This window comes from Myotis daubentonii, chromosome 14 (assembly GCF_963259705.1).
Source record: "Myotis daubentonii chromosome 14, mMyoDau2.1, whole genome shotgun sequence".
NCBI classification, from domain to species: domain Eukaryota; kingdom Metazoa; phylum Chordata; class Mammalia; order Chiroptera; family Vespertilionidae; genus Myotis; species Myotis daubentonii.
The window spans coordinates 49,362,375-49,379,664 of NC_081853.1; the positions used below are offsets into that span (position 1 = coordinate 49,362,375).

At 47.4% G+C, this 17,290-nt stretch overlaps 1 protein-coding gene across 3 annotated transcripts in view; it reads right to left on the bottom strand.

Annotated features, from left to right (window-relative positions):
- The window catches only part of TRANK1 (tetratricopeptide repeat and ankyrin repeat containing 1), an 83,638-nt gene that overhangs the window by 22,364 nt on the left and 43,984 nt on the right, over positions 1-17,290 (bottom strand). For all 3 annotated transcript variants that reach the window (XM_059664242.1, XM_059664239.1, XM_059664240.1), the window contains 7 exons: positions 17,061-17,231; positions 12,707-12,868; positions 10,788-11,042; positions 9,134-9,310; positions 5,600-8,500; positions 4,151-4,350; positions 3,716-3,853 (listed from right to left, as the gene is read on the bottom strand). In XM_059664242.1, coding sequence (XP_059520225.1) covers positions 3,716-3,853; positions 4,151-4,350; positions 5,600-8,500; positions 9,134-9,310; positions 10,788-11,042; positions 12,707-12,868; positions 17,061-17,231 — 4,004 coding nt within the window. The remainder of the gene's footprint in view (positions 1-3,715; positions 3,854-4,150; positions 4,351-5,599; positions 8,501-9,133; positions 9,311-10,787; positions 11,043-12,706; positions 12,869-17,060; positions 17,232-17,290) is intronic.

Sequence of the window (17,290 nt, forward strand, 5' to 3'; positions counted from 1 at the left end):
TATAAAATGAGAATGCTAGAACTACCCAAGTTTGTTGGGAAAATAAAAGCAGATCATTAATGGTGAGTATCTAATACTATGGCTGATAAAGAGTTCAATATTTTAGCCAGTTTTCCCCTTTATGTAAACTCAAACCATACTGACTCTGTAGACTATGAATGGGCAATTTTTTCTCCCTAAAGGGTCAGATAATAAGTATTTGGCTTTGTGAGTCCTATGGTCTCTCTTGCTAATACTCAACTCTGCTACTACAGCACCAAAGCAGCTACGGTCAGTATGTAAATTAATGGGCATGGTGTTTTCTAATAAAATGTCTTTTTTAAAACTAAAATTGAATTTAATATCATCTTCATGGGCCATGTAATGTTACTTTCCTTTTAATTGTTTTTTCTTACCATTTTAAAACATGTAAATACCATTCTAGCCCACAGGCCATTCGAAAATGTCAGTGGGCTGGACTTGGGCCCTGGGGGCATGGTTTGCAGACCCTGTGTGGCTAAAGTACCCAGGTCACATGCAGTATTTAGAGTCCAGAATTCCTACGACATTTCAGATTTCATACGGTACTGTGACTTGTGAGAGTAGCTTGTTAACTCTCCTAGATTTTGCTTTGCTTTTCCTAAAGTGGTGCTACTTGCCACCTGTGTATCTCTTCAAGGTAAAATGGAGTGGATACTACTCATTGCCTCTTGTCAGGTATTCCATGACTTAAACTATATAAACTTCAGGTTAAATGCTTTAAACACTATCTCTTAAATAAGAATGGTTATGCTAGTAAGCAATTATGGAATTAATCACCAGGTTCTGAAAAGAGATGTGAGTCATGTAATCATTTAAGTAGCTGGAAGTTACAAAAACCTCTCAGGGCATATTATGACTGTCCTCTCTGTAAAGCTGTTTACACGACCAAACTGTCTGCCAAGGAAAGCAGGCAGAGACATATATGCTTGACATCTGGGAGGACCTCCCAGCAGACAGCATGGGGTGCAGAATGGCTGGCCCTGGAAGGGCTGGTGAAGCACAATGCATTTTAGAACCGCTGAGTGGGAAGAAAAGCTGCTCGCATGGCACCTGACAACTGTTTCCATGAATAAAACACATTCGACTTTCGAGACAAAGCCTTTTAAAAGTGAGTCCGCGCATTTGTGCACAAAGACACAAGACCACAGGCCTGCAGCACTTCTGGCAATCAAGCAAGAAGCCTTTAAATCTTCCAGCTTCTACTGGGACTCATCACTGTGAAGGAACAAGGCTCTGTTTCTACTGCAAGCCTACCGTTCCACGGTGGGGCCTGCAACCCACAAAGGTTGTGGTTATTGAAGTCCTTCCTGTCCTATTTGCACATGAGTGTGAAGGAAAGGACTCCCCACTGGGGCAGAATATAAATGGCAGGCACCCTTCCAAGTCCCCACAGGAGGAGAGTTTCGGGGTGACTGGGAGAATGACTGCCCCTCCCCAAACTGAGGCGAAATCCTACAGAAGGACTTGGTGTAACATTCCCTGGCTCCTTCCCCATCTCAGGAGATGGCCCTGATGACCTGTGGTTGAACAGGTAAACAGTAAATCTTCTAGAGAGAAAACTCACCAATCAGGGCAGTAAGACCCCCTCACATATGCACGCACACACATGCACATATGCCCACACACGCATGCTCACCCAAGTGGCAGGTTCTGCAAAGGGAGTGCCTGCCAGAAATACAAGCCAGGATGGGTGGAAGAAGAGGCCAGGGATGGGGAGGAGCCCTCCACAGTCCCCCATCTCAAACAGCAATTACTATTCAACAGCCTTCTGCCAGTCACCCCGAAAGAAACCCCACTTGTGCAGCCAGCCCACAGGCGACTGGGGACTTATGTGATCCTTGTCTTTCCTCTGCTTTGATTAAAGCATTTCCTTTCACGTGCTGATGCACACATTGGGGTCTTGAGGTTGTAAATGACAGACTAAGGGTATGCTCCATTCTGGGAATGCAGAATTACATTGCCTGGTACCTTGGGAAGCACATCAGAGGTCTTTCTATAAGTCTTACTGTGCACAAAGGAGGGAGTGGATGTTACCAAAAGATTCCACTTGTGATTGTTTTAATTTCGTGCAACTCACTGAGCCACTGGTGGGAGCATAGCGTCAAGGTATCGCGGGCCTTTGCCATTTCCAGGATCAAAGTGAGACAATCACTGGGTTTTTCTTTCACAAACAGAGGCGACCACAAGCTACAGATCCGTAAGCCCAGAGCTCCTTGAGCTTCTTACTGGCACAAGCACACAACTGGCACTTAATAAAGGACAGGAACAACAAACTCTTACCCCGTCCTCTTTAGGAGAGCCTCGGTCCAACCATGACCAATGGATGTATTATGAGAAAAAAAAGTTAGTCCTCAGAGATTAAAAATGGTTCCAGGGTTAATGCGAGTGCATCTGATTTTATTAGCAAAAGTCAACAGAAAAGGAATGCACTTAAGGTATGGCAAAGATACACTCATTGTGGAAGGTTCTAGAAGCTGATTTGCATGCAGGGCTTTAAAAGGAAGGGAGTACAGTGAAATTTAGAACTCAAAGCGTCTGAGTTCATGTCTAGGCTCTGCCACTTATCACTATAGGCAATTGACTTCATTTCCATGACACTCAGCCTTATCTGCAGAATTAGGGTAATAAAAATACACACAACCTCAGAGGGCTGGTGGGAGATAAAGTGAGGCAATGCATTCAAAAGGTATTTCACAAACTGTAAAGCACCCATGGCAACCTTAGTTATAGGTATTGTCAAGTCAAACATGACATTTTTTCAAAGATCACAAAAAGAGTAAGGATTCCATGTAAAGGGTCAATTCTGGGGCAGATTTTAACGTGTCAAAGCTAGCAGTGCTCCTGAATTGGCTATGGAAACAGCCCTTCCGAGCATGCGCCATGTGCAGCGGACATCTGCCAACAGGGACCAGGGCACAGCCAACTACGTCCCCAAAGGAGACCCACAGCACAGTCAGCAGCCAGCCCGAGTCCCCACCAAAGACAGTGATGAAGAGAAATCAGTGGCTAGAAAACCAAGGACAGTGGTCTTGAGTTAGTGGCTCTACCCATAATGCACTGAGAAAGACCATCAAGTCAAAGCAATGAGCTGGCACAGAGGTCACTGGGAGTCAATCTGGGGACACTCTTGCTGCCATTGTCTGCATGGGTGGCAAGCAGTGGTGGCGAAGCCATGCCAGAAGGGAGCCCCCAGGCAGGCGGCTGTTCTCGTCCCCCGCATTACCTGATCCAATGGGCAGGAACCAAGCCTCATTTGTCTTCCTGGAGTTGTCTCTCTCTATGGACTGACCTTGCCCAGTTCTGTCCTCATTGGGTGGACACTGCTACCCTTGCCTTCACTTGTAAAGCTCTCCTTAGAGCTCGCTCCAACTTGAGCATCCTTGGGAGTCAAGGATAACAGTAGCTAGTGAAAACTGGCAGCTGGCACTTGGGTACCAGGCATTTAGAAGAAGGTGAATACAAGAAAATAAGGAAGGGCGGGAACCAGCCCATAACACACTGTGAAACAACTCATAGCCACTGTCAAAACCCACATCAAACACTCCAAGCCCCACACTAAAGGGATGATACTCCAAAACAGAAATAGGCACCTTTGGCAAACTCTCTTCTACTCAGCTCCAAATTCTCTTTCCCAGAGTGGCAGGGTAACTCACACATACACATGCATTGTGTGAAAAGAAGTCAGTAGACATACCTCAGAATCAGTAAAGAAGTTATAAAGGAGGACATCATCAAATTCTAAGCCTTTTGCTTCATAAACTGTTAGCACAAGCGCTAACCCCAGTTCTTCTGGAATTTTCTCCTTTGCCATTTCATTGGCTACAAGGATCACCTAGAAAAAGAAAAGGAAGATAGAAGGAAAAAACCATCAAATTCTACAAAGAAAAATCAGCTGCACCTCAGTCCTTTTCTATAAGAGGCAGTAATGTGATTAAGAAGTAGCCAGCATGGACTTGGTTGGCCAGGCTAGTGGAAATATTAGTAACAATTAGTCACTCACCCATCTCTGAAATGTACCCACTCTGGGAGAGGGGCTATTGAATTCTACCCTGTAGAATAGTTTAGCCTCTCAAACCTTTTTTTCAATTGCAAACTGCCTTTTATTTCAAAACAATCCCAAGAAGCTCACCTGGTGGGCCCCAAATTCAATGGGCTGGGTTTTCCTCTTGTTCCCTCGGAGCAAAATTGCTAAGTCGCTTACACTACAAGACTCCAGGACCGTTGGTTTGGGACCATCAAAGAGGCCAGAATCCCTTGGAAGGCGATCGAAAGATTCTGGGAAATAGAACTGAAGTAAATCCACTACTCCTGAGGCCAGATTGAGGATTCCTGGGATAAAACAGAAAATACATGTCCAATATTGAACAACATGACAAAATGGCTGGGATTTGGGGGGTTTGTGTGGGAGTTTTTTCCTGAGAAGCAGTACTGGTCCAGATAATACATATAATTGCAAGCCAATCTCCAGTTCTCATTAGATGATCACTTTGGCCCTGAGCCGTTCTTACTCCAAGCACAGTGGATGAAGGCAGAGGTTCTGTAGAATCTCATTCCTGACCTACATTCACATTAGAGAAAATTGCCTCATAAAGAAGAGTCAAGGCAGAAATGTAATCTGAACAATGAGAGTTGTTAGAATGTGTGGTTCAGTGGGGCCAGTTTAGATGGTAAGGAAACGAGACTTATCCTGTCCCCTCTCATTGCCGCTTAGAGGGCTGGAGACAACATTGCCATGGTAACAGAGTGCTGGAGGTCAGCTGAGGCTGCAACCAAGGCCTCCATCGCCCTTTTCCACCAGGTTTATAGCCAGCTGAGAGAGAGCTACACCAAGAAACACTGTCAGAGCTGGAGAAAAGGTATTCTGAAGAGCTTTCTCCCTGGGTCCCATTTTTTGTCTAAGCTTAAGGGAATAGTGACAGTGATGCTGACTGAATGCTACCACTCAACAGGCACATTCACAGAAATCACCCCATTTTATCCTCACGACTGCCCAGTGAGACAGGCCAGATAATCCCACTGTGACAAACAGGGACTCCGAGGTCCGAGGAGTCAGTCAACACCTGTGAGGACATGAAGCTCCAATGCACGCAGATCCCCCTGGGTCTCTCCACTAGTCTTGGGCGCATGTGCCCTTTGCCTAACACCACACAGAACACTATGTTCTTGGTAGAGGACCATGAAATGGGCTTATGTGTCCATTGCTGTTACCAAGTAGTAAAAGGAAGTTTTACTAATACTTATTAAGATATACAATATAAAGAAATCATGAGAAGACCAGCCAGCATAGCTCAGTGGTTGAGCGTCATCCTATGAACCAGGAGGTCATGATTCAAATCCCAGTCAGGGCACATGCCCAGATTGCGGGCTCAATCCCTTGTGGGGGCGTGCAGGAGGCAGCCAGTCAATGATTCTCTCTCATCATTGATGTTTCTATCTCTATCTCCCTCTCCTTTCCTCTCTGAAATCAATAAAAATACATTTAAAAAGAAAAAAGAAAAGCTAGGCCACAGCTTCCAAAGCAGCCCAAGGACAGTTCCCAAGCACCTCTCTCGTAGGTGAGTCCGAGCTCTGGACATACCCGAATGGGACCTGTAGTTCTGGTACAGCTGGTGGATCTTCTTGGGCTTCCGGACGGCACACTGCTTGTCCCCGGTGCTTCTGCTGGCGTAGTGGAACAGAGAGCGCAGATCGCTGAAGCGGAAGGCCACGCCCTTCATGATGCTCTGGGCCGTGTCCCCGGTGAGGAACATGGCATTGGGGTCATTGATGCATTTCATCAGCAGCGCGAGCTCAGCCTGCGTGAAGTCCTGAATCTCGTCGCCATAGAGCTCGTGGATGGACCACGGAAGCACCTTGAGCTTCGACAGCCTCCGGGACAGGTTGAACAGAACATCCTCTTCGTCAAAATAGCCCTTCTGGGACCTGATCTGCTGATACAGGCAGAAGAGGTTGTAGATCTCGCTCCGGTCTTCCTTGAAATTGGGGGACCGCTTCCTCCCTAATTTCTTATACTCTTCTTCCGTGAGTCTCCCCTCGGGGCTGCTGAGGGCCTCAAAAGACCCCTTCAAAAAAGATTTTATTTCTTTCCAAATCAGTGCAGGGTTGTAGGAGGTTTTCCCTTTGTGCATCCTGGGCCATATTTCATTGGTGAACACCTCAAATGTCACGTACACCCGGGGGTCAATGTCACACGAACGTGTTTCCGCAACCTTATCCTCCTCGATGTTGTCCCCATCCCCCTCAGCCTCCTCCTCCTCCTCCTGCCAGTTGGGGATGGTCAGCTCCTCCTGCGTGGACCACCCAACGATGGTTCTCTTTAAGCTGCCATCTTCATTTCTCAGAAAAAATGGTTTGGGCAGAGAAGCATCAAGCAGGAGCAGCAGCTGCTTGGAAGTGACGAACAGAGGGAAGTTCTCGTCCCTCAGGTCCTGGAGTTTGTGGACATTGGGTTCCAAGGGTTTGTAGTGGCTGGTGGCCTTGGCGGACTTGGAGAGCTCAATGAAATTCCTCTGCACCTCCTGGCACAGCACGTGGTTCTTGGTCACAAAGATCTGGTGTAAATGCTCCAGCTGCTGGGGACCTTCTGGGGCACATACTTCTGCCACCCGGCTGGGCCCCCCAGGGTCCTCACTGGCTGTCCCTACACAGGCTCCGCTCTCCTGCTCCTCATCTATACTGTCCACTGTCTCCACTTCGATGGAAGCTTCCTCTTCCTCGTCCTCCTCCTTCTCCTCCTCCTCCTCCCCACCGGGACCCTCCTTTCTGGGTTCCACTTCCAACCTTCTCTTCAGCCAGACCTGCTTGGCCAGCAGCGGGCTTCCCGCCTGCTCGGCTTTCTCCCAGTAGATGTGGAATTTCTTCCAGAGCCGGTACAAGCAGCACGTCGTCTTCCCGGTGCCGCTCCGCCCGATCAGGATGATGGGCTCCAGCGGCCGGGGGTTGAGGTGGATCACGGCGTACTCGAGCTCGCCCACCCGGAAGGGGTACTCCACTGTCGCCGTCATGTCGTTGAGGATGTTGAAGGCCATGTTGGAGCTGAAGCTGTGGAACTTCATGACGTTGTACTCCGTCTGCACCGCGCTGGCCGGGGGGAAGTACTGGGGCTCCACAGGCACCCTGCCCTTCTCCGCCTCCGTGTCCTCCACGTAGCAGCGGGGTATCCGCTTTCGGATTCTCATGTTGGCCGACACCTGGCCTTTGTTGATGCCCCTCAGCTTCTTCCGCAGGATGCAGGATAGGCCGCGGTTGTAGGCGCTGCAGATGGCCCGGATGGAGTCCGTTAGCTTGCCATGATCTAGGACGATGTCCCAGATCCGGATGATTTCTGTGTAGACCCGCCCCGACTTCTCCATGGGGTGTGAGCTCCGCTCTGTGGTGATTATCTTCTCAGGGTTCTCGCTGCATCGAGGGGAGAAGTCAATGGCGAGCTCCCATAGCATCCGGGCCCCTTTGTCCAGCTTGGCCTCGAAGAGCTGGATGCTTCCTTTCAGGTGCTTCAGCCGCTTCTGCAGGCCCTGCGTCCACTCGCCGTTCCCTAGCTGATGGATGGTTAGGATGATTTTCTTCTTCATGACCTTGGTCATCACCTTACTGGACAGCTTCTTCAGCATCTCAGAGGTACACTCGATCTCCCAGGTCATGTTCTCGAAGTCCTGGAGGCAGGCCTCCACCTCCTGACAGCTATCCTGATCGCTAGTGTCCTCCCCGCCTCTGTGACCAGCGGGCGTGAGCTGTGAAGTCCCGAGGCCCGCCTGAGCGTGTCCACCCCCTGCCTCAGGGACAGCAGGGCTGTTTCCACCACAGTCAGAGCCCCCCACCCCCAGGGTTCGCTGGAGCTCCTCCCTCTTCGTTTCTGTGACAGCTCCTATCTCCAGGGGCTTGGAGTCCTGAGGACAGTCCTCCGGGAGGGACATGTCCAGTTCAACCTTCTCGATCAGACGCGTGATGTGCTGCACAAGGCGGTCCCTCTGAGAACAGGGCCTGGCCACTCCAGACTCCTGCCTCGCCATCTGGGCGTCCGAGAGAGTCTCCCAGCTGTCAGGAACCATGGCCCCTTCGGGCAGGGGTCTGTCAGGATCACCGCACAGCAGCGAATCAGATGGAACCTGGGACTTGAGCTGAGCCGTCTGACCAGGGACGGCATTCTTTTGGAACTTCCCCAGGTGGGCAGCGGGGTCCTGCCGGCTCCTCCGCCGGCTCTCCGCCACAGCTTTGTTCCAGGCCAAGAGCAGAGGGGCGTTCTTCTTAATCCGGTGCCGCGCGTCTTTGCCCTCTTTGTTCTTCAGGTTGAAGTTGATGTCAAACTTGGCGAGCAGGTCTAGCAGCTTCTTCATGCGCTTCAGCATGCCCCTCTGGAAGAGCAGGTGCATCAGCGTGTTCCCGCTGCTGTCCTGGGTGTTGGGGTTGAGGTAGTCAAATTTGGCGGGGTTGGACCAGAAGAGATCCAGCAGGTGGTTGAGGAAGTTAAAACCGATGTCAGCTGAAAGACACAGACAACACTCTGTGAGTGCTGAGCCCCTCTTCCCGGGGAACAGGGACCCCTGGATTTAAGAGAGATGCCGGCCAGGGGTGTCGTAGAGCACCTAACTTCCCCAAGTATTTGACAACTCGGTGGTTCTCAACTGGGGAAATTTGCTCCCCATGGATATGTGACAATGTCTGGGGCATTTTTGATTGTCCCAATTTGCGACATGCTACTGGCATCGAGTGGTAGAGGCCAGGGATGCTGCTAAGCATCCCAGAGAGCACAGGGCAGCACCCACAGCAAAGAATTACCCAGCGCAAATGTCAATAGCGCCAAGGGTGAGAAACCCCGAAATAACCTATGATATTCCAGTAACAGCCTTTATGCCAGGACCCTAGAAAACCATGTAAGTAAAGTATTTGTTAGCTATGGAGCCAAATTTGAAACTTAAGAATCCTCCTCAATCAACCCACCCTGATCATTCACCGTGATGGTCACTCCTTCCTGTCAAGCTACAGCAGGCCTTGCCAAAGAAGGGGCTTTTTCCAGGTCACTGGCTGGCTGGCCCAACAGGAAAAAAAACAGAGCATCGGTTCTAATATCCAGCCTCCTCCCCAAGGCAAAAACCAGTTTGAAAAAGAGGCCTACCATTGACATCCAAAAAGATGCGGAGAGCTGCATGCAGAGGTGTGTCGCCTTCCGTGAGAGAGATGACGCGGGGGTCCGCACCCTTGGTCAGGAGCAGAAACGCCAACTCGAAGTCCTGGTGCTGTAGGCACATGGCTAGCGGCCTCGCCTGGCTGTCCTGGAGGCCCTCGGGCAAGGCTGGGGGAGGCGGAGAAGGGCACCGTGAGCGGCATTCACATGACGAGGTGCAGCCTGGGCACTGGAGGCAGGGCCGCCTCTGCCATTATTCCCAGGGAAGAGCTGATGCTCACCTGACTGGTGAGGCCCGCTACCACCGCCTGGCAGGCAAAGGCTTCCCAGACCCTCAGAGTGAAAGCCCAGCTCCTCCCAGTGCCCTGTCTGTGGGCCTTTTCTCCCCCAGCTCTCTGGCTCCCCCTGCCGTCCCAGAACAGGACATGGACCCCAGCATCAGCCCTGCTGGGGAGGAGAGCAGGGCCTGCAAACAACTGAACCCGGGTGCTGGCCTGACACCGTACCTGCCGCACAGTCAGCCGGTGATCAGGACGTGAGCTCCACTACCAACATCCTTTGTTTCTATGACGCTGCTTCCAGAGGATGCGCATCTACTGTCAATTGCCATCTTCCCTGACACCTCTCAGCCCCACCTCCCTTCCTTTAGCTCAGTCCTCCCCTCCCCTCAGCACTGCCCAGGCCTCCAGCAGCCACACCTTCACTCTCTGCCCTTAGGCCCAAGCACCTGATCCCAGGGAGGTGCTCCCTAAGTGCTCGGTGACTCAGGAATAAAACTGGAATCCCACTGCAGCCAGTTTCTGGGCTAAGGGAGTAACACTCCATTTAGGGGAGAGGTTTGAAGAAATAAACTATAGGAGGCATCCATCCACCTCCTGAAACCTGTGGGTACAGCCGATGCCTGGGGGCTTTGCATGGCACTTGGAGAGCCAAGGACCAATGTGTCACCACGCCCCTTAAACGGCAAAGCAAGCGGAAAACCCACAGCCAGGGTGCTCTTCCGAGTGAGCTCACTTCACATTCAAAACATCCCTAAGGAAGAGGGACTATTCACATTCCCGTTTTATAAGTGAACAAAGGCACAGGGAGCATGCCAAGGCCACACAGCTAGCCATGGCATGAGTAGGGGTGGGAGGTGCTGCCACAGCAGGTTGGTATTTCCAAATTCGTTTTAAAATAAAACCCACTCCAGCAAGATGCTGCACACTCCAGACGTCCACCCAGCCAAGTGCGATTGTGCTGATTAACGCGGCAGGTGCTTCCACCAACCAATTATTTCACTGTTTCTTTTAAAAACAAGCATCTTGAATCCCAATGTGTTGATTAGAAAAGAATGCCGCAGAGCTGACGAGGCCCCACGCAGCAGATGCCGTGCAGGGTCCAGCCAGAGGCCAGGAGGAAGTGACCGCTGTGGGCCAAAGCACTCCCTCCACATACCTGAGGTTTCTCATAACTGTAATTCACAGAAATGCAGGCTTCCCACAGGGCACCACCCACTGACAGGCCTCGCTGTTTCCAAGTGAGGAGATATGGAGGAAGAGAAGGAGCAGGACTTAAAGGAGCCTTCAAAATCAAGTGAAGAACACCAGGCCAGGCACGGCCTGAGCTCCTGTGGGAGGGGAGCCCCGCATCTCAGCATGCTCACCTCCGCTGTCTACCAGGCGGCCCAGGAGCTGTACCCGGCGCTGGTCCCAGGTGCTGAGTCGGGGGATGATGGCACAGAGGTCAAGGCCCGAAAAGTCGCAGTCCGTGATGAGGCAGTCTCCCAGCGGAGGCTCCCCGCTCGCTTTGCGGGTCAGCAGCAGAAGCACTTCGGGCCATTTCTGTTTCTCCAGTAAACACTTGACGAAGGCGTTGGCGCAGTCGCGGTTAATGTCACAGACCAGGTCAGGAGGAATCTCTTTCAAAAATAAGCACACACCACACTCCAAAAAAGGTTCATACGGTTTCTGTCCCAACCACAACTTAGCACATAGATGCGTCATTAACGCGTTACTGATCAGTAGTTTGAAGCACTGGAGAAACTATAAGCAAATAATGAATTACGAGGCATTGCCACCTCCCACCTCTACCCATGCCATTGCGAGCTGTGTGGCCCTGGCATGCCCTTTGTGCCTTCGTGGCAAAGCTCCTTGGGAAGGTCAGAAATACCCTAAGGCCGAAACCGGTTTGGCTCAGTGGATAGAGCGTCAGCCTGCGGACTGAAAGGTCCCAGGTTCGATTCCAGTCAAGGGCATGTACCTTAGTTGTGGGCACATCCACAGTAGGAGATGTGCAGGAGGCAGCTGATCGATGTTTCTCTCTCATCGATGTTTCTAGCTCTCTATCTCTCTCCCTTCCTTTCTGCAAAAAGTCAATATAAAATATATTAAAAAGAAAAAAGTTCTCCATTTAAAAAAAAGAAAGAAAAAAGAAATACCCTAAGGTGAGTACAGCCTGGTCTAGGAGAGCAGAATTTTTAATTGTCCCTGATTATCTAAAGTTTGTCATCTAAAATTCTTTTCCTTCCAATTTTCCCATAATGAAAATAATTAACATTCCATTCTACAATAACCAAATGTCCCAATGTTAGCCAGTATCTATAGAAGAGAGAAACATCTGTGGTATTTTTAAAAGGACAGCCTAAGCAAGGAGTAATTCTAGGATGCATGAAAAACTAATGGAGGTTGCCTCAGGGACGGGACTTATGGACTGAAGTTCACAGATGGATGATGGACTTTTCACTGATAGGTAACTGATGTTCTGTGCTGGCTGTTTTACATGTAGATCATTACCTTTTTTGTTGTTGTTGTTAATCCTCACTCAAGGATATTTTTTCATTGATTTTTAGAGAGAGTGGAAGGGAGGGGGATACAGAGAGACACATCGATTGGTTGCCTCCCATACACACCCCAAGCAGGGTCTGTAACCTAGGTACACGTCCTTGACCAGAATCGAACCCAGGACTCTTCAGTCCACAGGCTGACACTCTATCCACTGAGCCAAACTGGCTAGGGCAGATCATTACATTTTTAAATCCATTTCTAAAAGATATTCAGAAAGTCTGAATGAACATAAATAACCTTTCACACAATTGAATTTGTGAGAAAAATTACCTTGTAGGGCTCTAACCTGTTTGGCTCAGTGGATAGGCAGTGGTTCTCAACCTTCCTAATGCTGCAACTCATATGTGGGTGTATCTGCATGTGGGCAGACCCGCCTGGAGACGGATAGAGGAGCAGTGTCTCGGTTCCTAAGACCATTGAAAATATGTGTTTTCCGATGGTCTTAGGCAACCCCTGTGAAAGGGTCGTTCAACCCCCAGAGGGGTCGTGACCCACAGGTTGAGAACTTCTGGGATAGAGCGTCAGCCTGCGGACTGAAAGGTCCCATGTTCAATTCCGGTCAAGGGCATGTACCTCGGTGGCGGGCACATCCCCAGTAGGGAGTGTGCAGGAGGCAGCTGATTGATGTTTTTCTCTCATCGATGTTTCTAACTCTCTATCCCTCTCCCTTCCTCTCTGTAAAAAATCAATAAAAATATTAAAAATATAATAATAATAAATAATAAAAATAAAAAATTACCTTGCAGGGAAGAAAGGAGGCGCAAGAACTTCTGGACTACATCTTGCTTCAGAAAGTTTTTATGCAGCAACCGGTTTCCTGAGTTCAGGTACTTCACCAGCTGCGCAGAGGCCTCCCGGAAAACGTTGCTCTCGCTACTGGGTCCTTCGCCATGGCTCAGTCCTGCAAAACAGCACCAGGTGATGCTTCCGCATAGAGATCACAGCTGCAGGAGGTGGAAAAGTTACAATTCTGCACCCCTCCCACATGCTTTGCCATGACCTTGGCAGCTCCTCCCACCAAGAGGTGGAGCCTATTCCCCTCCCACCCAATTCTGGCCTGGCTCCATGACCAGTTACAACCAGGAAAATGCAGTGGCTGTGGTTTTTGTGCAGGATCTGAGTCTAGGCCTCAAGAGGCCTATTAGTTCCATTCGCTCTCTTGGGACCCTAGCTGGTTTGGCTCAGTGGTTAGAATGTAGGCTCGAGGACTGAAGGGTTGCGGGTTCGATTTCCAGTCAAGGGCATATACCACGGTTGCAGGTTTGATCCCTGACCCTGGTGGGGATGCCTTCCGGAGGCAACCAGTGGATGTGTCTCTCTCATGTTTTTCTCTCTCTCTCTCCCTCCCTCTCTCTCTCTCTCCAGATCAATGGAAAAAATACCTTTGGATCTAAAAAAAAAAAAAAAGTGACTATTAAGTACTAAACAACAACAGAAAGACTGGGTGAAAATATGCTAAACTGTGATTATAATAAATTTTTGTTTTTATATAAAAACATATTTTTACAAACTTCCTTCAATGATCATATTTAGTGTATATACATTAGGAGATTTGAAATTAAAACTAGCCCTAGCTGGTTTGGCTCAGTGGACAGAGCGCCAGCCTGAGGACTGAACGGTCCCATTCAATTCTGGTCAAGGGCACATGTCTGGTTGCAGGCTTGAACCCCAGTAGGGGAGGTGCAAGAGGTAGTCAATCAATGATTCTCTCTCGTCATTGATGTTTCTATCTAGCTCTCCCTCTCCCTTCCTCTCTGAAATCAATAAAAATATATTTTAAAAAATTAAAACTAAACAAGGTCTTCTGAAGTTGCAACAGTGCTCAGAAGTGTTAGAAAACAGAATAAATCATTTCAAAAAGAGATTTCGCTTTTGCCTAAAATCTTTCTCCCAAGCTAAAAAAGACAAACTGGTAAGATTTATCATACAAACTGGTACATTTTATTACACACATATTAATCAGTTTAAATGTATGCAACCATCTCACTTCATAAAAGAAAAATATAAAAACATATAGCTATAAATGCAGAGATAAGACTAAATAGCCAAGTCACAAATATATGAATTTGCAGATGGAGGTTGGTTTATAGAGAATTAGTATTTTCTTGTTTTCCTTTCCTATTTTGTAAATTTCCTTTAAAAAAGAATATATTGCTTTTATAATAAGAAAAAACATATCATGGACACATTTAAGTAAGCACTGCATCCCTGCATTTACTGAATACAAGGCCCGTCTTGGTGCTGAGGGATGCGAAGATGGGAAACCTCGAATCACAGGCTCTGTCTGTGAGGGAAAGTTCCAGTATCCTCCAAGTGCTTGCTGTGCTGGAGATGCCTGCACCAGCACAGAGCAGAAAGCAGCTGGCTCCCCCTAGCAGCGGTTCTCAACCTGTGGGTCACGACCCCTTTGAGGGTCGAAATACCTTTTCACAGGTGTCGCCTAAGACCATCGGAAAACACATAATTACATATTGTTTTTGTGATTAATCACTATGCTTTAATTATGTTCAATTTGTAACAGTGAAAATACATCCTACGTATCATATATTTACATTACGATTCATAACAGTAGCAAAATTACAGTATGAAGTAGCAACGAAAATAATTTTATGGCTGGGGGTCACCACAACATGAGGAACTGTATTAAAGGGTCGCGGCATTAGGAAGGTTGAGAACCACTGCAAGGCCTAAGAGACCAGAGAGAAAAGCTTCAGAGGGTTGGATCTGTTCTCACTTGAAAGGCCCTGCATTAGTGAGTGAGAAGGAAGATCAATCAATCTTGTTCTAGGTCCTAAGGAAAGTTGAGCTTCCAGAGACGGGGGACATGCTGCCATCTGGTGGTGAAAGGCAGGTAAGACAGTTACATAATCCTGACTCTTCAGGAGTGAACCCTGACTCCTCAAAGTGGACTCTGGCTTCCCTTGGCTGCTTGTAAGAATCCTGAGTCCTGCCCTGAACCTGCTGAATGAAAATCTGCATTTTAACAGGCTCCCCAGCGATTTGTGTGCACAGTTACATTGGGAAGCTCAGGTTTAGAAAACAGCAGAAATATTCAGTGAGATTTCTCACCCAGAAGCAAAAGCCACCCTATCCACAGACACCATCACTAGCTAGCTCTTCCTGATAATTGTCATCCTGCTCTTTTCTGATTTGTATCAGTTCCTTTTGCGTTCTTTTCACTCAGTGTTCTCCTATGGTCGTTCAATATTCCTCTAGCGCAGCAAGGAAACCTTCCTGGTTGATGGTCTGGAAAACGTTGCGGTAATCAAACCTCCAATACGTTTACCAATGACCACTGGGGGACTTTAGGCTTGACTGCCTCCACTGCCATCACAAACTACCAGTCAGCCCAAGGGCCGGCCTGGGATGACACACCCCTCCTAATGGGCTTTTCAGCCAAGCGAGTGCAGTTGAGTCCTAGTAAGTAAAAAAGGACCAGCTGCAATTCTGAGTCTCTCCTCCTGGTTCAAACCTGGACCAGAATTAGTTGATGAAGGAGCAGAGAGAGGAAGGGAGAGTGAGACCCTGTTTCAATAGATGAGATGTTTTTAAGATCAGAAGATTTTCAAAAATTCTATTGTACAAGGAAACGGAAAATATTTTAAAAAATAAATAAAAACGAATGACATGCTAAAGTCTGTAACACTAAATATAACATACATATAGAGTATTATAATAATTAATATTAGAATTAATAAACAATAAATTGGCAAACAGAGCAGCCATTTTCTACCATTAACTGGTGGTCATTTTTTGTTGTTATTTTAAAACCTGGAAATTCATTGGCAAAGACAGTTTCGATTTCTTAATTTAATATACCATTAAACAGAGGCATGTCAGTGATGACGGAACACATTCCAGTTTTGAAGATGTTAAAATGTGGAGGGAAAGGGTAACTTGGAATCAATGAAATACAATGCCTATATTCAGACATATTATCAACCAATAGGAATAAAATAAAGACTCTTCCCAAATTCCATAAGTCTACTACCCATGTCTCCTCCCTCCACGAAAAACGTACAAGTTGGTGCTCTAGCAGAACAGGAGAGAAATCTAAATAGACAACATGATCCAGAAGAATCATATAGAAGTAACAAAACTAAACGCAGCATACTGTACACACATGGGGACTAGAGCCTAAGTAAAGTCTAAAAAGCATATACTGTGTGTGCACATGCATATACACACATATGCAATAATGTATATGTATGTTTCATTAAACTGGGATGCCTAAAGAGTGTCACATCTCTTAAATTTTTTTTTCATTTTTCAATTACAATTGACATTCAATATTCTATTAGTTTCAGGTGTATAGCATAGTGGTTAGACATTTATATAACTTACAAAGTGATCCCCCCAATGCCATACATAGTTATTATAATATTTAATGAGCAAAGTTTTCAGGACACTGGGTAATTCTTTCCTATGGGTCCAGGTATGCTACTTGTTGTAGAAAATATAACATTTATATACTCATCCTACCATGCCAATGCTATTTACTGGTTTTCAAGTTTTAGAATCAATCTATAGACATAGCACAGAAACTTAAGAGTTGAGGAACAGAATGTAAATGACACAAATAACATTACTAGACATTCCTCAACAATTGGGGCTGACTTGTTTAACTTCATCTTATACAGCAGTCAGTCAATGGATGCTGTCCTAAACTGATAAAGAAATAGGAATAGAAGTTAATATGTAAGTGCATAGTGTAATCTAGTGCAACATGAACGTATTTTAAATTGTTGGCTGTGGCTGTTTCGGAAGGGTAGGAATGATTTTTGTTATCTCCTATTCCTTCTGCTTTTTTTTTCTTTTTTACTGTGTGCATGCGTTAGAAAATAAATCCCCCATAGCATCTAAAGGACAACCTGGCGAAGTTCCCGGAGTATTGCAGATGCTCTCTAAATAAGAGTTGTCTCATTCTATCTTCCAAAAAAAAGGAAACAAGTTTTCCAAAAATTGGGAGTCTCATTTCCATCTTCACATACCAAGAAAAGATTAATCACTTTGTATCTAACATCACAGAACCAGTTTTTACACGCCCCCTCCCTCAAAAAAAAAAAAAAAAGTTAATTCACTGGAAGCTGTACCTGATAGGTCCTTAGAACACGCAGCCAGTTTTTCCAAGTGACTATTGATTTTCTCGATGGCTTTAAAGTTCTTATTCCTCTTCAGGACATCCACCGGGGTCCGGGACTGTCGATCTAGCAGGGTGGGGTCTGCCCCAAAACGCAGGAGCATCTGCACATCCTCTGTTTGTCCTAGGGCAGGCCAAAAGGAAAAGGGGGCATTGTCATGGTTCCTTCCGTAAGGAGATGTC